Raw genomic sequence first — 24,920 nt, 5'->3', positions numbered from 1 at the left:
TTGCCACAGTGAATGTTTAACTGTATCATTACATGAGTTATTATCTAACCCAAACAGACTGCTGGAAGTAATTTGCATCCACATTTGTTGGAAATTCACACCCTTTACTCTTTCTTGCCTATTTTGAAAAAAAATGTAAGGCTAGAAGTAGCATGCATGGCTACCTCTTATCCTAGACTAAGTTTACCGAAGAGTAGAAGTTGAATAAATTATGCTGACAATGTCCTTGACTCGAGTTAAACATACTAAACATACAGATATTCTACTATGTGATGTTGTAACTGAAGCAGACAATAACAGATTTAGTTCTTCACTACCAGGTGTGTGTGTGTGTGTGTGTGTGTGTTACCTATGTGAGAGCCATCTGTGTGAAGTCTGGCTGCTTTCTCACGCTCGATCTGCTCTTCAATAAGTTTCTGCTCCTCCTGGAGTTGTCTGGAACCCTCCTCTCGCAACCGAGTGATCTAGCGCACACACACACACACACACACACACACACACACACACACACACACACACACACACACACACACACACACACACACACACACACACACACACACACACACACACACACACACACACACAATTAAACACAATTAAAAGTGGATCCTCAACTCTCACACAATATACTACCACACACGCATGATCTAACAGAGTATTCATTAGATGTACGTACATGGAAGTGGAGCACACAGAGAAGCCCATGTGCTCAGAGCCATACATGGAAAATGAATGCATCTAGCATGACATCATATAAACAAGTAAACAGCGTGTGAGCTTGTTGCGTGTCAAACGCTGACCACAGGAGGAGACAGGTGGGTGCAGTGTGTGCCTGAGGGAGGATCATTAATCAATAGTCCAAGTAGGGCTATTCAAATAAAAACACTGCCACCTACTGGAGAACACTGGGCCTGCTTCCTGCACACAGACACGTTTGTGTAGACACATGCAGGCCGCACAAATATGTACACTGACACACATACAGACACACTCTCATTCACACACACACACTCTCTCTCATTCTCATTCACACACACACACACACACACACACACACACACTCTCTCTCATTCTCATACACAGACACACACTCTCATTCTCACACACACACACACACACACACACACACACACACACACACACACACACACACACACACTGAAAACCTATGACTCATTATAGAAGTAGTGCAAGACATTCTGCTTTCTTTACGAGTATGGCTCATTAGACGTTTGCAGCCTAATCTAATAGGATTAGGCCTAATTGTGATATGGCAGGACAGGCCCAGTAATCAGGTAACTGGCCTTTGTTCTGAGCCCAAGTGTGCTGCTTTAGGTGTCAATGGGTGTGAAATAAGTTCGGAGCACGCAAAAAAGATAAGGCTCTGGGCACAGTGATCAAGAGGAGCAGAGCGCTCGTTACTCCATATCTATATTAAAAACGCTCCGTGATGGAGGAAAGGTTTCAAGGAGCATTTAAGAATGTTTGAGGAGTTACTAGGGTGGAGCGGAATGCATGACAGAAGCACACTCTGACCTTTGGCCAGCTCCACTCCTGATTGGCCAACCTTACCAGGTTCTACTCCAAGGAGGCGCTCAACCAACACATACTGGAGGAGCTGCCCAAACACCTATGCTGCTCAACTCCACTGCCTTTACACAGGTGCTCTCTGGTCATGGGGCAATATTTGTGAAGACATGTGTTTTGTGTGTGTATGTATGAGGGAGGGAGAGAGCTGCCCTGTGTGTGTGTGTGTGGGTCATACCTCCTCTTCCAGTGTTCGTGTGATTTTGACCTCTTCTGCACTATGGGCTTCAGCTTGTCTCTCGCGGGCCTCCAAGTCTGTGCAGCAGAAACGCACGCTCACACACAGATCCAAAAGTATACCCCCCCCACCACCCAAAAAACAACAATACCAACTCCCTATAGCCAGAACAGAAAGAAGCTTCCATTATGTGCAGTGTGTCTAGCTGGTGGCTATGGCTAAGTCATACCGAGTTTGATTTTCTTGCGCTTGTCATCAAGTTTTTGTGTCCTCTCCACTGCACGCCTCTTGGCAGCGCGGACTTTATCATAGGCAGCCTGTGGAGGGAGAGATGAAGAGAGGAGAGGGAGAGAAGAAGAGAAGAGACAGAGGACGGGAGGAAGGGAAAGTAGGGATGAAAAGGATGGAAGAAAAGAGCACAGATGAGGGGAGAGGGTGTTAGACTGGGCTGCTATGGGTTCACCTCCAGCAGGTCATCTCTACAGCAAGCAGAACAGGTCAAAAAGGACAGTAAACTGGAAACTCACTCGAGCCGCAGCATCCGTCAGGACCTCTAAAGCCTGTGAGAGCTGGTGGAAGAGATCCGCTGCAGAAAGAGAGAAAGAGAGAGAGAAAGAAAGAGAGGGAGAGAGAAAGAGAGAGAGGGCAAGCAGAAAGAGACAGACAGAAGAGAATGTGACAAGAAGGTTAGATGAGGAGAAGGGAGATAGAGAGAGAAAGACAAGTGTAGGAGCCATATTTATGTTTTGGTTAACTTACAGCATCTGTAAAGTAAGAACAATGATTAGTTTACATTTGCATTTAGAATTGTGATTTTAAGTGATCTTACCTGCATGCTTACCTGTTACCGGTCACCTGACTGTAGACACGCCCCCCTTGACGTGCCTGTGGCGCGAATCAAGTGGCTTTAATTAGGCTGCTCACAACATGCTCAGTAGGTTAGATGGCAGGAAGGTACAGTTTTCAGACCGCAAACTTATCACATGCTACTACAATAGAAAGTCAACCGGATTGTTTGAATAAATACAACATCTCTTCTACTTCAACTCTCCGTGCGTGCTTAACTTGGATTGTGTGTCGGAACCCTTCATCTACCTCACGTGGCAATAGTTTCAGGGGAAATTGCCACTTCATTGTCTGAAAACTTCCGAAGACCGACGTCTAATGGACCAACTCGCTTGTGGACTAACGTTGTTTTCGGTCATTCTTTGGATAATCATCTGATGGAACGAAGCGGACTCGGACTAAATGGACTTAATGACGAGAACGCATCGTAAAAGGATTAATCCATGAATGAGCAACACTACAAGGATTGGAGGCTAACCAAAAATCGAGTGAGTAGCCTAAACGAGCCACGAAACTCTGATTCAGCTTAGACAAGTTGAAAAGACTTTATTCTCGTGAATTGTGAATTGTTGTAGGCTATATCACGATGTCAGACAAAGAGTCACAGACGGCGAAAGAGGTCGCAAAACTTTTAAAATCTGAAATGGCCACTCGCCGAGGGAAGCTTGGTGTTTGCACAAGGCAAATTAATGAACTTAAAACTTTACTTGCTGAGAACATAAACGTTGACCGAGTGGAGGAAAAGTTGCAAGTGCTACGCCAAAGCATTACGGATTTAAACGCCGTTCATAGATCAGTGCAAACATTAATGATTGAGGAGGAGAGGGAGATTGATACTGTTGATTGGTATGAACCAAGAAAACAAAACTTTGACTACTTCTTTAACGAAGTTGAGACATGGAAGCAGCGACAACAGGCATTACAGTTGACCGTTGAAGCCAAAGACAGCATTTCAAATGTTTCCAAAATATCTAAAACATCGTCTGCAGCAAGACTCGCCGCCGCCGAGAGGGCTGCGCTTGAGGCCCGCCGTAAAGCATTGCCAGCGCTGCACGCACTCCAGATGGAGGAAGCGGCCTTGAAGTCAAAACGGGAGTGTATGGAGTTGCAGGCTCAACTAGCGGAGGCAGACGCTAAGCTGAAGGCTTTTAGTGATGACGGCGAGCAGGGGGATGCCATGAACGAATACCTGGATGCAAACAAACAACAACCTGCTGAACCAACACTGACTGAAGCCTCTGCCCTCGAGTTTGCATCTGTAGCAGCTGTGCCTAAAACACCACTGCATAGGACAGTACGACATCTACACAGCAGCTCCAGGAGCGTCAGAACTTCCACCAGCCCACAACCTGAAACCAGCCAGGACACCGCTGCTGATACTGAATTGTTGAACAGACAAAAGGAGCTCACAGAATTAATGGTGAGACAACAGAACCTTTCTCTCTTGCCCAAACGATATGTACCTGTCTTTAATGGTGATCCTCTGTCGTTTCAACCATTTATTCTTGCTTTTGAGCATTCCATTGAGAATAATACTAGCAACTACCAAGACAGACTTTATTTCCTTGAGCAGTTCACAGAGGGACAAGCTAAGGATATAGTGAGAAGCTGCATGCATATGGATGCCCGCCGAGGCTATGCTGAAGCAAAACAGCTTTTAAAGAAATACTTTGGAAATGAAATGAGAATTGCTAATGCATATCTAGAGAAGGCTTTTAACTGGACACTGATAAGACCTGATGATGGTAAGGCTCTTTTAGCATATGCTTTGTACTTAAGAGAATGTCTTAACGCAATGCAGATTCTGGACCATCTTGAGGAGTTGAATGTAGCATCTAATTTAAAGTTGCTCGTTTCTAAGCTTCCTTACAAACTTCGTGAACGGTGGCGAAATGTAGTGTATGACACTTCTCGAAGGGATGATACACGCATCAGATTCGCTCATCTTGTGGATTTCTTGGAACGACAGTCCAGTGTATTACTCCACCCAGTGTTTGGAGACATTAGAGATCCTCCTCCAAGTAAGAGTCCAGTCTTGAAAGCCAAGCCCGACACAAAGATCCCTAGAAGGGGAAGCAGCTTTATGACTTCTGTAACACCATCAGAAGTGCAAGTCCCATCACAGCCAACCAAGACACAGCAAACCAACAGAAGTGTTGAACATTTGTCTTTGTGTAGCTTTTGCTCAAATAGGCATGATGTCACTGTCTGTAAAAAATTTATGTCACAGCCACACGAACAGAAAGTGGAACATCTAAAGAAAAATGGACATTGTTTTGGTTGTCTTAAGAAAGGTCATATTAGCAGAAATTGCACCAATAGAAGTATCTGTGAGACATGCACGGGTAAACATCCCACCTTATTACACATCAACGGTGAGAAAGCAGTGAGAGTGCAGACTCCTGTTAACAGTGCACTCATCACAGCTAATCATGCAACAGGGGCCAGTCACTGCGCATTAGCCATTGTGCCTGTTCTAGTGAAGGCAACCAAGGGCTCTAGAACCATCATGACCTATGCCTTCCTGGACCCAGGCAGCTCAGCCACCTTCTGCTCGGAGAAAATCATGCACCAGCTCAAGGTCAATGGACGCAGAACTGAGATTGCACTGAGAACAATGGGACAAGAGCAAACCGTCAAGTGTTATGAGCTTACAGGGCTTGAAGTAGGACACCTTGATGGGAGTAAGTTCATTGAATTGCCTACAGTATACACACAAGCTAAGATCCCTGTATCAAAAGATAATTTGCTTACACAGAACGACCTTAAAGGATTTCCTTATCTTAGTGACATAACACTACAAAGCATTGATGCTGATGTGGAGATTTTGATTGGAATGGATGTGTCAAAGGCTATGGAACCATGGCAAGTACTCAACAGTCAGAATGATGGACCGTATGCAGTCAAGACGTCACTCGGATGGGTGGTCAACGGCCCACTCAATTCTTGTCCTGCTATGGATAAATGTGGCAAACAATCAGTGACAGTGAATCGGATCTCATTGGAGAACATCAAGAATCTACTCATCAGGCAATACAACGATGATTTTCCTGAAAATGAACATCAGGAGAAAAAGGAGATGTCTGTTGAAGACAAAAGATTCATGGACCTAACATCAAGGTCAGTCATTTTTAAAAATGGCCATTATCACTTACCTTTGCCTTTTCGTAATGAAGATGTAACTTTGCCTAACAATCAGGAGGTGGCAGCACAGCGCACAGTGGGTCTTTCTAGAAGATTCAAAACAGATTCTGCTTATGCAAATGAATACAAAGCGTTTATGGAAGATGTACTCAGAAAAGGCTATGCAGAAAGAGTGCCACAGAACCAGCTGCAAAGAAATGATGGCAAGATATGGTATATACCGCATCATGGGGTGTACCACAAGCAAAAGGGTAAGCTACGAGTTGTGTTCGACTGTTCTTCCTCCTACAAGGGCAAATCTCTGAATTCAGAACTACTCCAGGGTCCAGACCTGACTAACCCTCTCTTAGGTGTTCTGCTTAGATTCAGAGAAGAAAGAACTGCTGTGATGGCCGACATTGAAGCAATGTACTACCAAGTACGCGTTCAAGAACATCACCGTGACTTCCTCCGATTCCTCTGGTGGCCACAGGGGGACGTAAGTAAACCACTGGAAGTCTACAGGATGAACGTTCACCTCATAGTCGATGTACCTGTCTTTAATGGTGATCCTCTGTCGTTTCAACCATTTATTCTTGCTTTTGAGCATTCCATTGAGAATAATACTAGCAACTACCAAGACAGACTTTATTTCCTTGAGCAGTTCACAGAGGGACAAGCTAAGGATATAGTGAGAAGCTGCATGCATATGGATGCCCGCCGAGGCTATGCTGAAGCAAAACAGCTTTTAAAGAAATACTTTGGGAATGAAATGAGAATTGCTAATGCATATCTAGAGAAGGCTTTTAACTGGACACTGATAAGACCTGATGATGGTAAGGCTCTTTTAGCATATGCTTTGTACTTAAGAGAATGTCTTAACGCAATGCAGATTCTGGACCATCTTGAGGAGTTGAATGTAGCATCTAATTTAAAGTTGCTCGTTTCTAAGCTTCCTTACAAACTTCGTGAACGGTGGCGAAATGTAGTGTATGACACTTCTCGAAGGGATGATACACGCATCAGATTCGCTCATCTTGTGGATTTCTTGGAACGACAGTCCAGTGTATTACTCCACCCAGTGTTTGGAGACATTAGAGATCCTCCTCCAAGTAAGAGTCCAGTCTTGAAAGCCAAGCCCGACACAAAGATCCCTAGAAGGGGAAGCAGCTTTATGACTTCTGTAACACCATCAGAAGTGCAAGTCCTATCACAGCCAACCAAGACACAGCAAACCAACAGAAGTGTTGAACATTTGTCTTTGTGTAGCTTTTGCTCAAATAGGCATGATATCACTGTCTGTAAAAAATTTATGTCACAGCCACACGAACAGAAAGTGGAACATCTAAAGAAAAATGGACATTGTTTTGGTTGTCTTAAGAAAGGTCATATTAGCAGAAATTGCACTAATAGAAGTATCTGTGAGACATGCACGGGTAAACATCCCACCTTATTACACATGAACGGTGAGAAAGCAGTGAGAGTGCAGACTCCTGTTAACAGTGCACTGATCACAGCTAATCATGCAACAGGGGCCAGTCACTGCGCATTAGCCATTGTGCCTGTTCTAGTGAAGGCAACCAAGGGCTCCAGAACCATCATGACCTATGCCTTCCTGGACCCAGGCAGCTCAGCCACCTTCTGCTCGGAGAAAATCATGCACCAGCTCAAGGTCAATGGACGCAGAACTGAGATTGCACTGAGAACAATGGGACAAGAGCAAACCGTTAAGTGTCATGAGCTTACAGGGCTTGAAGTAGGACACCTTGATGGAAGTAAGTTCATTGAATTGCCTACAGTATACACACAAGCTAAGATCCCTGTATCAAAAGATAATTTGCTTACACAGAACGACCTTAAAGGATTTCCTTATCTTAGTGACATAACACTACAAAGCATTGATGCTGATGTGGAGATTTTGATTGGAATGGATGTGCCAAAGGCTATGGAACCATGGCAAGTACTCAACAGTCAGAATGATGGACCGTATGCAGTCAAGACGTCACTCGGATGGGTGGTCAACGGCCCACTCAATTCTTGTCCTGCTATGGATAAATGTGGCAAACAATCAGTGACAGTGAATCGGATCTCATTGGAGAACATCAAGAATCTACTCATCAGGCAATACAACGATGATTTTCCTGAAAATGAACATCAGGAGAAAAAGGAGATGTCTGTTGAAGACAAGAGATTCATGGACCTAACATCAAGGTCAGTCATTTTTAAAAATGGCCATTATCACTTACCTTTACCTTTTCGTAATGAAGATGTAACTTTGCCTAACAATCAGGAGGTGGCAGCACAGCGCACAGTGGGTCTCTCTAGAAGATTCAAAATAGATTCTGCTTATGCAAATGAATACAAAGCATTTATGGAAGATGTACTCAGAAAAGGCTATGCAGAAAGAGTGCCACAGAACCAGCTGCAAAGAAATGATGGCAAGATATGGTATATACCGCATCATGGGGTGTACCACAAGCAAAAGGGTAAGCTACGAGTTGTGTTCGACTGTTCTTCCTCCTACAAGGGCAAATCTCTGAATTCAGAACTACTCCAGGGTCCAGACCTGACTAACCCTCTTTTAGGTGTTCTGCTTAGATTCAGAGAAGAAAGAACTGCTGTGATGGCCGACATCGAAGCAATGTACTACCAAGTACGCGTTCAAGAACATCACCGTGACTTCCTCCGATTCCTCTGGTGGCCACAGGGGGACGTAAGTAAACCACTGGAAGTCTACAGGATGAACGTTCACCTCTTTGGTGCTGTGTCGTCGCCAAGCATTGCCAACTTTGCCCTAAAACGAACAGCGGTGGACAACTCAGAACAGTTCAATTGTAAAGCTCTTGAAACTATCAAATATAGTTTTTATGTCGATGATTGCCTTCAGTCTGTGGCTTCTGTTGAGGATGCAATCCAGCTTACGCAGGACCTCAGGGAAGCATGTGCCCTGGGAGGATTCACCCTGACCAAGTGGGTGAGCAACAGCTGTGAAGTCCTTGCTACAATACCTGAAAGTCACAGAGCCACACTTGTTAAACAACTCGACCTGGACCGAGACAAACCACCTTTGGAAAGGGCCCTAGGAATCCAATGGAATATCCAGAATGACACATTTACCTTCAAGGTAGCCATCAAGAACAGAGCTCTGACAAGGCGAGCTGTTCTTTCTGTCGTAAGCGCCATCTACGATCCATTGGGTTTCCTAGCCCCCTTTATTCTCATAGCCAAGCAAATTCTGCAAAAGCTTTGCCTTGAAAAGTGTGGATGGGATGAAGAAATTCCTGAAGAACTCTCTAAACTATGGCGAAGATGGATTACAGAACTGAGTCAGCTGGACAGATTTGAAGTGAACAGGTGTGTAAAACCTGAGCACTTTGGTGTAGTAAAGACTGTTCGGCTGCATCATTTCTGTGACGCAAGTGAAGCAGGTTATGGAACGGTGACCTATCTCAGTCTCACAAACAGCAATGGGGTCGTTCATATTACCTTCATATTAGCGAAATCCAGAGTAGCTCCTCTGAAGCAGATGACTATTCCCAGACTAGAACTCGCTGCTGCAACACTTGCTGTGAAAGTGGATAAAATGCTTCAGAAGGAACTTCACATGGATCTGGAGCACTCCACATTCTGGACAGACAGTACTACTGTACTGAAATACATCCATAGTGAAACCAAAAGATTCCATACATATGTTGCTAATCGAATCGCAGTAATCCACAGCCTCTCTCAGGTACATCAATGGAGGTATGTCAGCTCTAGGGATAACCCAGCAGATTATTCGTCACGTGGACTGCACATCGAACAGCTCCTGAAGTCCCCTAGATGGCTCCAAGGCCCTCATTTCCTTTCAATGGAGGAATCTGAATGGCCTGATGCACCAGAGGATTTGAGCCACCTACACCACAGTGATCCTGAGGTAAAGAGAGACATTACTGTAAATTACCTAAAGCTTGAAACTAATGCAACTTCTTCTCTGATCCAGTATTTCTCCTCATGGAGGAAGCTTCTCACAGCTGTTGCCTGGCTGCTGAAGTTCAAAAACCTCCTTCTGCTCCGAAGTCGGAAAGAAAAAGTCAATGTGACATCCAAATTAAAAGGTGAGCAGCCATGCTTAACTGTGGATGATATGGATGAGGCAGAAAAGGCGATCATTTGCTATGAGCAACAGTGTCACTTCAATGCTGAGCTTACTCTCTTAAGAAAGGGCATGCCAGTCAAAGCGGATAGCTACCTATCTAAACTGGATCCAATCTTGGATGAAGGTATCCTGAGGATTGGAGGCAGGCTAAGTAGAACGTCCATGCCGGTGAGTCTGAGAAATCCAATCATACTTCCCAGAGACTCTCATGTATCTAAACTGATCTTGCGTGAAATACATCACCAAGTAGGACACGCAGGAAGAAACCATATGCTTTCAAGGCTTAGGCAAAGATTCTGGCTTCCCTCTGCCAATTCTTCTGCAAGATCTGTCATTAAATCCTGTGTCTTCTGTAGGAAATTACAGGCCAATGTCGGAGTCCAAAAGATGGCGGACCTACCGGAGGACAGAGTCACTCCAGACTTACCACCCTTTTCACATGTAGGCATCGACTACTTCGGACCTATTGAGGTAAAAAGAGGTCGTTCCCTTGTGAAAAGATGGGGAGTGATCTTCACCTGTCTGGCTAGCAGAGCCATTCACCTGGAAGTGGTGAGTATGTTGAACACAGACTCCTGCATCAACGCTATCAGGCGTTTCCTTTGTAGGAGAGGGCCAGTACTCACCATTAGAACTGACTGTGGAACTAATTTCATGTGTGCGCAGAAGGAATTGCAGACTGCTACAAACCAGCTGGACCATCAAAGAATCCATGACGCTCTGATGATCCAGCATGTCAAATGGCTGTTTAATCCTCCCTCAGCAGCTCACTTTGGAGGTGTGTGGGAGAGACTCATCAAGTTGGTGAAAAAGGTACTCCTGTCCGTGTTAAAGCAACAGACACTTGATGATGATATGCTGCACACAGCTCTTTGTGAGGTCGAATCCATCCTTAACGACAGACCAATAACAACAGTATCCAGTGACCCTAATGACCTTGAACCACTAACTCCTAATCACCTGCTGCAGTTGAACACCAAACCTTTGCTGCCTCCTGGTCTCTTTGATGGAAAGGACTTGTATAGCAGAAGACGATGGAGACAGGTACAATACCTAGCGGACCTCTTTTGGAAGCGATGGACTGCTGAGTACCTCACCTTGATGCAGCAACGGCAAAAATGGACTGATGCCAAAAGGAACTTTAAAGAGAATGACATAGTAGTCATTGTTGACTCAACTGCGCCAAGAAACTCCTGGCCTTTAGGCCGCGTAGTGAAACCCCTGCCAGGGCCAGAGGGTCTTGTCAGGAGTGTCCTGGTCAAAACCAAGGCCAACATCATCCAGAGGCCAATCAACAAGCTCTGCTTGCTTTTGGAAGGCGAAGAATCAGCTTGAAGGTCTGGTTAGCTCTACCAGGCCTATACCCCATGTCCCTTGTCCCTGCACGCATCCACATATCCTGACAAACCTACAGATTTGATGTGCGTGCTCACACACCAGCCCATACATGCATTCATGGACTTTCATATCTACAGCACACACTTGCCCTCAATGCTATGCACATACATGGACTTTACACCTTTGCAGCACACTGACACGTGGACTCTCAGGAGTAAATGGACTGTGTTTGGACACCTTTGCACACATACACGGACTTTGGGGAGATTGAGGTCTCAATGGACCGTCACTATGAACTTTGGGTTTAAAAGGGGAAAAAAAGGGAAAAAACAAACAAAAAAAAAAAAAGAAACTTTAATATGGTTGTAAACTGATTTTGAATTTGTGACGTCAGTTTTGATTGCATGTTTTGATTTATGTATTGTATGGCTCCATATTTTATGTATGGTAATTGTCATCTTTTAGCACTGACAATTAGGGGCCAGTATGTAGGAGCCATATTTATGTTTTGGTTAACTTACAGCATCTGTAAAGTAAGAACAATGATTAGTTTACATTTGCATTTAGAATTGTGATTTTAAGTGATCTTACCTGCATGCTTACCTGTTACCGGTCACCTGACTGTAGACACGCCCCCCTTGACGTGCCTGTGGCGCGAATCAAGTGGCTTTAATTAGGCTGCTCACAACATGCTCAGTAGGTTAGATGGCAGGAAGGTACAGTTTTCAGACCGCAAACTTATCACATGCTACTACAATAGAAAGTCAACCGGATTGTTTGAATAAATACAACATCTCTTCTACTTCAACTCTCCGTGCGTGCTTAACTTGGATTGTGTGTCGGAACCCTTCATCTACCTCACGTGGCAATAGTTTCAGGGGAAATTGCCACTTCAACAAGAGAAGAGAAGAGGAGTGGAGAAGAGCATGTTACATTAAGATCCCAACTGCAGGCAGCCCACATCAACATACAATACTTGCATGCAAAACTCTGGCGCTAACAACACAAACATGAGCAGAACACTCTGGCTATGGAGGGCTGAGCAGTAATCCTGTCTACCATTGACCAGAGCGCTGCGGTAGCGAGACGCGTTCAGGCCCCATGAAACCGCTGCCTCGGTCTGCACACAAACCCATCTCACTGGGGATGAGACGTGTCAGCGGGGAATTTAACCCTCTACAACACAGAGCCACGGAACAAAACACAATAAGGCCGAGACAATAGGAGGGGAACGCCAGAGGGAGACGGAGGTGGTGATAGCAAATCTGAAACAGGTTTGTATAAGAGCGCTTTTCAGCAAGTCAATTGGAGTTTACTGAAGGAGAAAAAAAGTCAGACCTACAGTATGGACTGGTCCAACCAAAGAGTGATAAACAAAAAAGAAACCTGATCATGAAAGAGTGCCAGGGGCTGTAACGTGACGGGGGTCATGGAGGGTGGCACACTTGATTGTCTGTTTAAGAGTTTGTAATGTGTATATTTGTGCATGTTTTAACATGTGTGTAAATGTTTAAGAGTTGTAATGAGTATATTTGTGCATGTTTTAACATGTGTGTAAATGTGTAGGTTGCGTGCATGCTTCTGTTTATGCATGCATGTGATCGTCTATGTATAGGACAGGAGCGTGCAGATCTGGCACTAGAACCTCTGCTAGCACATGTGGAAGTCTGCATGTGTGTGTGTGTGTGTGTGTGTCTGTGTGTGTGCGTGTGGGGGGGAATTATCGGACACATGTCCTGCATTAGCCGTGGGTGCCTACAGACTCACGAAAGCCGCTTCCTCCAACAGCACCCCCCCACACACTCACGCTTTTCCCACGTAAAGCTGGGGCCTTGAACACATCTACACATACACATACCCCCACCCCCAACACACACACACGGCTAGCAGAGCAATCATGGCTACCACGCAATGCCTCCTTCACCAAAACACTCACACACGCAAAGTCACACACACACAGACACACACATAAACGCACACCAACACTGCCACCCAGTCCCAGCCTCACACCAACCGCTGCCCTGGCCAGGTGTTGAGCCCTTAATGACTGGAGCATGGCGCTGCGCTGAGGCTCTCTCTGGTGGGCACACTCACTGGGAACCAGCCTCTCACTCTGCAGCCCAGCTCCACTTCCCCCCCAGGAGAGGACACAGAGAGAGAGAGAGAGAGAGAGAGAGAGAGAGAGAGGGGGAATGAGGGAACGAAAGAGAGAACCAAAGTGTGAGTGAGACAGAGAGAGAGAGAGAGAGGGAGATACAGAGAGAGAGGAAAGAGAAAGGGAGGGAGAGAGAGGGAGAGAGGGAGAGACAGAGAGAGAGAGGCCCAGGCCCCCTGTGGAGTGGCCGGTGTTGGGTTGCAGGTACTGGCGCTCTTCTAATGGGCTTGTGAGGGCAGCAGGAGGGGTCCAGTGCACAGGGCCGTCTACTGGGGGCTCACTGGGGTGGGGGGGCGTCATGTGCGTGTGAGTGCGTGTGTGTGTGTGTGTGTGTGTGTGTGTGTGTGACTGCACGAGGTGTACGCACGCAAGGGGGTGTCTCTCGTGTAATGTGACCCTCCTTCAAAACACACCACCACCACCACAAACACACACACACACACACACACACTTACCCCCCTCCACTCCTTTCGTTCAGAGGAGAGGGTTTTCTACTCGTTTCGTGTGAGCAGCAGAACAGCCATACATGTGTGCATGCATGTTTGTGTGCATGCGTGTGCATGCGTGTGTGTGTGTGTGTGTGTGTGTGTGTGTGTGTGTGTGTGTGTGTGTGTGTGTGTGTGTGTGTGTGTGCATATACGAGCTAGCACGCGTGGTCCTTACCCCGGCTCTGTTTTCATTTCTGGGAAACGGAGCCGTTTTATTCCACTCAGTCCCCGATTATCCCTCGTTTCCCCCTTTTCTTCTCTTCTTCGCCCTCCTCCTCCTCCTCCTCCTCCTCCTCCCTCCCTCCCCCTAGCTGACTTAATCAGGATGCGTGTGCAGCATCCAGCGACCACAGAACAAACCCCAGTCCAAAACATGCCATCCAACAGCTCCTCCTCCAAGGTACGCACTTCTTTGTTCCCGTGGTGTCCTTCTGGATGTGCCTGCTGCTGCGCTGCACTTCTAGGGCTGATTAAATACATGCTTTGGGGGAGGAGGGCTACATGGAGGAGAAGAGGAAGCCACAGCGAGGTTTGGTATGAGTTAGTCCCTGTCACGCTGTCTGTCTGTCTGTCTGTCTGTCTGGACCACTGAGCAGCAGGGCCAGAGGCTGCAGGGGGGAGGCTGATGGCTGCCAGACTGATGGGGCCAGAGCTGGAGGAGCAGAAAGCAGCAGGCATCGCCAGGGACACTGCCATAGAGACACGGCCATAGGGACACTCGACACTGCCATAGGGACACGGACATGGGGACACGGCCGTAGGGACACGGCCATAGGGACACGGCCGTAGGGACACTGATGTCCTGCTGATGCTCTAGTGACTAGCATTAGACTGATCATGATGATGAGGATGGTGGTGCTGAGCCTGGGCTGGCTTCCCTGGTAAAGGAGAAGGCACGTTGGCCCAGAGCGCTGGGACACACATGGGTCCAAGGATGAGAGTTGTCTGCGTAGGACCACCTACACCCATGCTCCACCAGGGTCAGGTCAAGATCCCAACAAGATCCGACACAGAGCAGACCCAGAACTACTCCAGAATGAACCCTGATCTGGCTTAGCACATTAGTGGGATGAGGAGAGGTGACGCCTAAAGGACAGTGAATGAGCAAATATGATAACCTGCATGACCCTCTAAAACAGCTACTGTACCCTCATCATCAGCTGTGAGCACAACTCAGACTGTCAGACACAAGGAGTTAGCCAAGCCATGGGTTCCAAGATCATACTCTTGATGGAAAGTAATGTACACATCTATGCAACAGATAAATGTAGAGGTAGAACATTGTACAGCTACATGATAGGAGGTCCAGTACTCACCTGCTTTAGGGTTGTTAGGGTTCTTGTCTGGATGGCACTTTAGAGCTTTTTGTCTGTACGCTTTCTTGATCTGTTGAGTAAGGTAGAGGAGAGGAGAGAGAGAGAGAGAGAGAGCATAAAGGGGGAGGGGGGGGGAGGACCATTAAACTTACATGTGGGTGCACCATTATTAATGACAAGCATGAGGACGCATGTATTTATAAGATAACCAAACAAATAGGGTTTTAACTGTATGGTAAGGTTTCAAACCCATTCTTCAAGTGGACCGAAAAAGATGCATTTGTTTATATGTCCCTTTCAAGGTAAATAGCAGCCACCGCATACAGCCCAACTCTTATAAACAACATCTCTGAGCACTTCACTAAAGACCCAGTGAAACGCACTGTTACACAGTCTGGCAACAAACACATGCTTCAGCAATCTAAACACTGCAAGGATTACTTATTTCACCAGACCAATGAAGCACTCAAGCATTACCGAGGCTCTCAGGTTCTCCCCTTATGTCACGGACAGTCCCATTCAGCAGTTCACTGCATGTTACATTGTAGGGGTGTGTACAGTACGTGACCACTAAAATGAGAATTTGAGATTTGACTTTGGATGGCCTCAGTCGCCCTCGTCTGGTCACAGCTGAAGGGGAGCTGAGCTGGTGGCCTGGTGTGGCTGCTCTGTGCTCAGGCTGACCTCTCAATGGCACATAGATCACTGGGTTCACAAAGCCCATTAGGCCGACGGTAATGAATGATTAAGCCCACTTCCTCCATAACCATGGCGGAGATCGAGTGGCGTCCCCCTCCACATCCATGTGTGTGTGTGTGTGTGTGTGCCTTCATGCAGCATCATAAAGCAGCAGGCCATCGGCCTCAGTGACGGGGCCACTCGCTAGAGGTCCCCGCCTCGAATTCTTTTCCACCGCGGCTCGTCAAGGCCGTCTCTTATGGTGTCATCGCCTCTGCCAGGGGGTCCGTGTGTTACGCCAGCACGCCGGGTCACTGTGTGTGCTTCTTGGCAAACGGCGCAAACAGCGATATCATTTCAAAACCTCCATTGTGCTCCATGTCTTTCTTGGCCCACGCCATAACAACACAGGACCCTGCTGAAAAAACCAGCAAGAAACCAGCTTAGGCTGGTAGCTGGTTTTAGCTGGTTTTAGCTGGTCTTTGCCCAAAACACAGTTCTTATTGCTGGTCTTGCTGGTGTAGCTGGTTAGGCCACCAGCTAGACATGCTGGCGTGACCATCTGAGGAAGCTGGTTGTGCTGGTGTGACCAGCCTGTCGTTTGGGATACAGCTGGTTTAAGATGGTCATGCTGGTGACCAGCCTGTCCAGCTTGACAAAGATGGTCAAGCTGGTTTTCTAGAATGACCAACATAAGCTGGCGTGGCCAGTAAAAACCAGCAATGTAGACCAGCAACACCAACTAAAATGACCAGCTTAAGGTGGTACGACAATCAAAACCAGCTGAATTACCATCATAAGCTGGGTAAACCAGCTGAAGGTGTGTTTTCGCGAGAGTTTTGCTGGTCTAGCTGGTTAACCATCAAAGGGTGGTCAAACAAGCTGGTTAACAAGCTGGTCAACCAGCAAACCACCTTTAGCTGGTCAGGCTGGTTTTTTCAGCAGGGGAATGTTCGGGGGTAAAACGAGGAGCAGGAATAAGTACAAATGATGCTCCCTCTCCCCCTTATAAAACACACACACACACGCTTTACATGCCAAATGGAACAATAGGGCAGGAACAAGCCCACCACAAGCTGACCATATGGAGGGGTCAGGAGGACAGGATGGTTCAGCAAGCTTCTCTGTGTCACCTAAGAGAATTACTTAGGAGCCGCGCAAACTTGATTGTGTTGAGAAAACCACTTAGAGACATAGTAGACTCAGTTCAGTTTTGTGCCTCTTTCTGTATTAGATAATAGCTGCCTTGTACCGAGACCTTATTTCAGAAACCAAACTTCATTAAATTTACTGTATGGTATTCTTCCAAATTTTTCGGTGAAAGAAAAGGGGGATTATTTTTGTTTACCAGTTTTTATCCTGTGCTATTCTTCCGGAATGTGAACCGCACATTCTCTGGTCCTGCACTGGGAGTTAATGACAGCGTGGTTTTCATTATGACCCCTGCCTACTACCCTGCAGAAAAGCCAGCATCCCTCTGTGTGTGTGTGTGTGTGTGTGTGTGTGTGTGTGTGTGTGTGTCTGAATTGGTATTCATATTTGTGCGTCTATGCGCCTCTTCTTCCCTAATCTTCCCTAGCTACTGAATCACAGCTGATTTGGCCTCATCAAAAGTGTTAGAGCTACACCTCATGCCAATAAGATCCATTTAGAGCAGGGACAGATTTACACTGCAGAAGGTGTTGAGCATTAAGAACTTCTGATTTACTCGTTATACGCCAAGTGACTTCAGCAGACTACAATCAGAGTGAACAGCTGCTTACAGGAACGAGCACTGGTAAAGGAAGGTTTCAAAGAAACCCAGAGGAACACACTCTCCTGTAAGACAAATAGTACTCTGAGACGCATTGCATAACCAATGGCCAGCGACTCTCTAAAGGATGTCCTGCCAGCCTAGCCACTGCTGGGGGTTGAAAGTGAGGGTTTACTGGCTCCCAGATCCATCAAGGAGAGGAAAAGGAAGGGGGAGAGGGGGGAGAGGGGGAGGAGGGAGAAGAGGAGGAGGAGGGGGGGAGAGGGCTGAATCTGGCAGCAGAGGGAGCACGTGCGGCCGTACCCTAATAATGGCTGGGCTATGGTTCAGCTGCGGGCCTTTCCCAAGCTAAACATCATTAGGGGGCTGCAGCGCTCCCTCAGCCAGGCTGCCTGGCACCACCGAGGGCCTCGGGAGGCCACACTGACACGCACGCACGTGGCACCAGGCCAGACACACACACACACACACACACACACACACACACACACACACACACACACACACACACACACACACACACACACACAGAGAAACATACAGCCAAACATACACACAGCACAAATACAGAGAAATGCCTGCACGCACACATACACACACACACAGACACAGACACAGACACAGACACAGACACAGACACAGACACACACACACAAACATGGACTCACTGACAAAAGAGAGAGAGAGAGAGAGAGAGAGAGACAGAGACACACACAATATACAGTATATATAGAAAGAGAAAGAGAGAGAGAGAGAGAGAAAGAGAGAGAATGTGCTGACCTCTCATATTCTCCACTGTTCATTTCTCATCCTGATTTCCATTTTAGGATTCTCAAATCTAGTTGCAGACACACGTACACTCACACAGACAGACTCAACATCCTGACTGTTACATAATAGCTGAGATCCTCAGGTTAAAGGATCACTTCAGCACTCGGGGAATGCCTACACTCTGTGTGTGTGTGTGTGTGTGTGTGTGGGCATCTGGCCAAACAACCTTGACCCTTGGTTCCCCACCTCAGACACAGATAAACACTGACACAATTTCTTGCATTATAGCCGGGAATGCAACTCCACGCGAGAGGCGTTGATGTCAAACATCTGTGTTTCAGACAGATGGACAGCATGCATGGATGAATAAACTGATGAATGAATGGAAAAGGAAGAAGAGAGAGAAATTCCATCTAAAAATTGACAGACAGACCGATAGATAGACAGACAGACAGACAGACAGACAGATAGACAGACAGACAGACAGACAGATAAATAGTCAGACACTCCCAAGGGGGATACAAATACTTGTTGCAATAGAATAGAATAGAATAGAATATAATATATACTTTTTTGATCCCGTGAGGGAAATTCAGTTCTCTGCATTTAACCCAATTTAACCGAATTAGTGAACACACAGCACACAGTGAACACACAGTGAGGTGAATCACACAACCCAGAGCAGTGAGCTGCCTGCCCAACCAGCGGCGCTCGGGGAGCAGTGAGGGGTTAGGTGCCTTGCTCAAGGGCACTTCAGCCGTGGTGGACTGGTCGGGGATCGAACCGGCAACCCTCCGGTTACAAGCCCGATGCACTAACCAGTACACCACGGCTGTTGCGCGAATATATGAGAGAAATCCTTGTGTCCATTTCTCTCTCAGTCTCAGTCGTTATCTGTACCTCTGCATGACTGCAACTGTGAGTAATTAAGAGTGTATGTGGTCTGTCTATATGAGACAAATAAGTAGTGCTAACCAAGTTACATAGCCCAAATGGCATAGCCTATCATTTTATAGAACATTTATTTTCAAAAACAGGCTTAAAAGTTACCACGTCACCACAACAGATGTAGCCTGGTGATGGAGTATTGTGAAAGTTGCAGTAATGTCAGTGTGCATACAATCTTCTCACCAGTAGTTCAAGATGTCAAAAAGTCCAAGAGGTTCAATAGCCACAATGACTAAAATCTGACAGAGTTTCATGCATTCTAGCTGCTAAGCGATATCAATCAACATACTCACACGCAGGCTTCTAGCAGGCTACCCACACTCTCACCAGGAGGCCTAATTACTTCCATCAGTGTGTTAAGCGTTATTACTTCAACTGAGGCTTATTTCATTATTTACCATTTACCTTGTTTACCAATTTGCTCACTTTGCTTTCTGAATGATTTGGTGGGTTTTATATATCTGGCGTGCATTACTCAATGCCTACTCAAAGGCTGTGCTTGGGAAATGGCTGTGCTATTAATTTCTCCTTTGCCACCTGCTGAATGGAAAAAATCACTCGTATGCATTCGTGGCCCTGGGGACGCCACAGAGAAATGCATCTCCATCACGGCTGCCCTCATAACAGGCCTCGAGGGGCGCACTGTGTGCATTTCATGGCAAGCTATCTGGCCATAATGTTTACAATGCCAAAGCCGCCCACCCGTGAGACAAACAAACCAGGGTAGTCCATGGCATGCCCAACCGAGCCAAGCAAGGTCAAAGCCGCTGCGCACACGCCTGGCCAGGTGAAATGCAATCTGTGCCCAGTATGCCACCCTCATCATCCAGACTGGAATAGCCTGAGGCACCCACACCCAACCATGCGCTCACACGCACATACACGTATATTATGCACGCTGATATTCTCATGCACAAACCACACTGACAAATACAAACACACACACACAGGGAGGGAGAGAGAGAAGAGACCCACACAGAAGCACACATATATATGCATCCACACAGACACATTCACTCTCTTCTCCCATTCTTTCCCATTCTCACACACACGCGCACACACGCACATTCACACACATTCTCACACACACACACACACACACACACTCACACACATTCACACTCACACATTCACACTCACACACACACACACACACACACACACACACACACACACACACACACACACACACACACACACACACACACACACACACACACACACACACACACACACACACACACACACACACACACACACACACACACACATCTTTAGCTCATTAGGCTGTTTAGCGTGGGCACCTCCCGGTGCTGTTGGTGGGCCCACCGCAGCGAGGGCCACATGGGTGGCTGATTGGCTGCCGGGGCGTCTGAGGGGCCAAACGAGCCCAATCTGCCACCAGACACAGACTTTATCAGAACACAGAGGAAACACGCACCACAGACCACAGCCAGGGACACAGAGCAGAGGGGAGGAGGGAGAGAGAAGGAGAGAAGAGAAGAGAACAAGAACACAGAGGGAACACAAGGAATGAAGAGGGAGAAAGAGTGATGGACAGGAAGGGGAAGAACATAGTGACAAGGGAAGACAGAGAATGAGAGAGAATCTCAGAGAGAATATTGTAGGAACCAGAGGAGTGCTGCAGTGCAGACAGAGGAGAAACGAAGCAAAGCAGCAAGCCAGAGAGACAAGCAGACAGACAGATAGACAGGTGCATGACATGTCTAGTCACTACATGACTTTTGCCCCCAACACTCCGCCCACCTCCACTTATTCAGCAGCACTTTAGCGTGCACACACACACTTACCTCAGCTAATGCTACCAGATGATGAAAAGGGTCTATTCAGAGATGCAAATTTGCATTTAAAGAGAGAGGTTCCAAGGGGTGGAGAGATGGAGGGTAGGATGTGGATATGTCTGGACATGCCTCTGCTTAATTCAATCCTTCCATCCATCTTTACCAGATAGAGGAATCCAGACCCAAATGAGAAAGCACCCGCTCCGGCTATACAGCGTCATGGTTGACTATGTCCAGCAGACCACTGAGCTGGCAAAGTTATGCTGATTAGATTGTTTGCAAGTTTTATCCTGCAAAAAGCCACATAAACAGGGGAACTCCATATAAATTAAAGACACAACTAATTTGAAAAAAATGTGCAATTGCCCGCATTTGAGTGTTCTCTGATGTGATCACTCACTGCCAGACACCACTTCCCAGTGTGACTTCTGCTCTCAACCCAAAGCTGAGATGCCTTCCAAACCGACAGCATGGGCTCAGCATCACCAGCAAACCTGAACCAAATGAGGGAGACCGCCCAGCAGTGTTCTGAGTGCAGCTCTCAGTTGGATTAGCATATTCTTAGGAGAAGGCTTTCCAACAGACGACAAATTACTAGCAGTGCTCTTACGCTTTCTCTAACTGCCAGAGGGGAAGGAAAAAGGAAGGAGAAAAAAGAAAAACCGAATGGACAAGAAAGCCAAGTGGCTTACAACCATCGCGAGCAAATAAGCTTAGGGTGTTAATGTGTTGACATTTGTCTGGAACACCAAGGCCGGGTGACAGTTTGGTCGCTTCTGACCTTCCCTTCCGTGTCACTTGGAACTCACATTAGGCCAGTGGTGTGGTGAGCTACGCCACTAAACTAGCCATCGTCTGTGACCATCGCTAGACCTCACACCGGTTGGCAGTCTCACCCGACAACCCTGGCTAATCCACCATTTTCCTCAGCATGCTCTTTCATGGCAGTGCTCAGGGGATTTTGAGAGCCATTTAAGAAATTAACTCCCCCACCACCCACTCCTTCTCTGCCACCCCACTTTCAATTTTGGCTGTCGTGGTCGGCTTCGTGCCATTCCAACCCGTGAATTCCAAGTAGGAAAGTTGGAGGGAGAGTGGCTGGTTGGGAATGAATAGATTAAGGAACCGTGTCCATTTCCGACCACTTTCCCCCCTCAATGAGCCCAACATGCAGCAGCTTTGAGCACGGGTGGAGTATGGGGGGGGGGTATCTTCTTCATCTTTTCCTCTGGGAAAACCATCCTGTGGTTTCTCTGCACATCATTTGTATTCATACTTGCTGCATTTGGTACATAATGTTTGGGACAAACTTTGGCTGTCTGCTCATGCAAGCCACATGACATTATCAACTAACAGAGGACTCGATAGCTGAGATGTAAACAATTGCAAGAAGACACTAATTACGACAAACACTTTCAAAGTGTGTGACATCCTCTTTGTTTCACTCTCTCATTACAGTGGGGTATTCCAATGTGGATTAGTAGTGACAAATCTAGAAATGTAATTACAATGTTTTCTTTTCAGCTTTCTAGTTCCACTATTACAAAGTTCTAATGATTATGCCAAACTAGGTGATAGTGTTACTTTCAGAATTGTACCTTTCTAACGTAAGTGGTTTAAATGGATTTAAAACCTCATTCTATACTAGGTACTTGAAAAATAAGGTGTGCAAGTAATGTGTGCAAAACCCGTGTCATACTATTGCCCAAACATCGATGATTTTAACATCAATAAGAAGAGTACTTGCTAACCTGGCTGATCTGACGTTTATTATGAGGGACTTAATGATACCAAAAAGTGCAATAAAATCCCCAAATCTTGTGGGACTAGACGGTGCTACTGGTAGCCTACACACTGACAGATATTTTGCAGGCTGACTGATTGACCATACACTCTTATCCAACGTCCACACTCACAACAGTGGTCTCGGCAATCGAACCTTGCAAAGCTCCACCAGTAGGGCTGTGCATTTAATCAAATTAATCAAATAATCGTGATTATGACTTCCAACAATTATGAAAATAACATAATCGAAATAATGATGATTTTGCTACGTTCAGTTTCATAACAATGCTTTCCCTTTGTCTTGAGGTGTCATGTGCATTATCTTTTTACATGTATTTTTTCCTGTTGGATTATATTTCTTCTCACTGCCAACAAGCGGGATCCCAAAAACCATATAACCGTGAGGTATGGGAATTCACCTCACAATGTCTATAGGATACACTTAACTGATCACACTATTGTGGCAAGTGGCTAACATAAACTTCAAATTCCTTTAGCACTCCATGAAAATATTTTACAACCTAAGTGGCTTCTTAGGGATGCATGCACTTGCTGATTTTGAAAAATGTATTTTCACACTGGGACAATACTGCCATCTTGTGTCCATCTATGGCGCACCACTTAAAGCTCCTTGCATCGGTTAAAATCCTGCCTGATATTTTGTCCCGTCTGAGGTACAGGTATGACATCCAATTACTCTGAAAGAAGCGCTGATATGTGCATAAAATTAAAGGCCGACCATTCCAGATGAAACATACAGTGGTAGTAGGTGGTGGGAAGAAGGCTATTTTATTTGGCACAACTGACACTGACAAAGAATCCACTTTTTTCTTGCTATGACAGTCACAAAGCCCAAGGCAAAACAATAAGTTTGATGTTCCTTAAACAAAGTATAGGCTAGCCTAGGGCTGCTTATTGACTCAGAATTATTAAGTAGGCTACAGGCTTATTCACCAAAAAATTTATAAAATCAACCAACCCATGAATACCAGACCAGTCAGTGAGGAGCAAAGCATGTAATCCCATTTATTCAAGTGATATCGGATAAAATACCAAGGGTGCTCCTAAGTTGTGCCTGGTGTGACTGTGAGTGAGTCACAACAGTCACTGTGGCTGTTTGTCTTGAAAAAAAACTTATGGTGAATGGCAACACAAAAATGGAAGGATAACTGTTTCTGTTTTTTGAACAGGCTAATTTCATCCTCAAAGTCAACTTAAACTGATTTATAAAGAGCAGTTTATTACTTCGTATTTGTCACAATAGCGTTAACCTCAGAGAATAGTTAACATCAGAGCCATAGGTTAACATTAATTCAGAAACAGTAGCTTATGAATGAGTGGCAGAGGTGGTGCCATCAAGCTCTCTGACTGACTGAGCACTGAACCACCACGTTTCTGAAGACAACTCATCGCTTTCCTGATGACCGAAAAAGGATCATACAATATCTCTGATCTCTGTCTCTGCCATAGGTCTCTGCATCAATGACAGATGCAAGCAGCTAACATAGCTAAAACGTCAATATTACGTTGAAGTGTAACTCCAACTTGGACATAATGAAGTCAAAATCACTCACGTCTTTCGAGGACGCTGTCTCGTCGACTTCAAGTAGGCCATACAGGTCCATTTGCAAAAGTTCTTTAGTTGCTGCCATGACTAATAACGTAAAAAAGTTAATATACAGTAAATATTTGAGCGTTTGGAGCGTTTTGGTTTTGACCTTTCAACTCGGAAGAAGTCGCGTCACTTCCTGTAACATGTAGGCCGGGAATTGTAGTTTTGTTTTATCCTATTTTAGTCTATGATGTTAAGCAGGTTATATCCTATTATTTCTTTTAATGCCTATGGTTGTATCTCATACTTAGGCTCACCAAGTTGTCAGTGTTAACTCAGATTAAAATATTCACCTGAGAATGAAAAAAAATATCTGTAATCACTGAATAAATTGTGTAAATAAATCTGTTTAAATAGGCTGTTTTGTGGGTGAGTGATAGCCTAAACTGACATTAAGTT

General features: G+C 45.9%; 1 protein-coding gene across 1 annotated transcript in view; it reads right to left on the bottom strand.

Moving 5' to 3' along the window:
* dnajc17 (DnaJ (Hsp40) homolog, subfamily C, member 17) overlaps window positions 1-24,621 on the bottom strand; it is a 60,160-nt gene extending 35,539 nt beyond the window's left edge. The window contains exons 1-6 of the mRNA XM_062522835.1: window positions 24,484-24,621; window positions 15,173-15,242; window positions 2,296-2,354; window positions 1,998-2,085; window positions 1,769-1,845; window positions 350-464 (exon numbers count right to left, since the gene is read on the bottom strand). Of these exons, the coding sequence (XP_062378819.1) occupies window positions 350-464; window positions 1,769-1,845; window positions 1,998-2,085; window positions 2,296-2,354; window positions 15,173-15,242; window positions 24,484-24,561 (487 nt within the window). The 5' untranslated portion in view covers window positions 24,562-24,621. The remainder of the gene's footprint in view (window positions 1-349; window positions 465-1,768; window positions 1,846-1,997; window positions 2,086-2,295; window positions 2,355-15,172; window positions 15,243-24,483) is intronic.
* Window positions 24,622-24,920: the final 299 nt, after the last annotated feature.

This window comes from Sardina pilchardus, chromosome 20 (assembly GCF_963854185.1).
Source record: "Sardina pilchardus chromosome 20, fSarPil1.1, whole genome shotgun sequence".
Taxonomy (NCBI): Eukaryota; Metazoa; Chordata; class Actinopteri; order Clupeiformes; family Clupeidae; genus Sardina; species Sardina pilchardus.
Note: the sequence above shows the minus strand (reverse complement) of the source record. Positions and strands in the feature narration are given on the sequence as shown.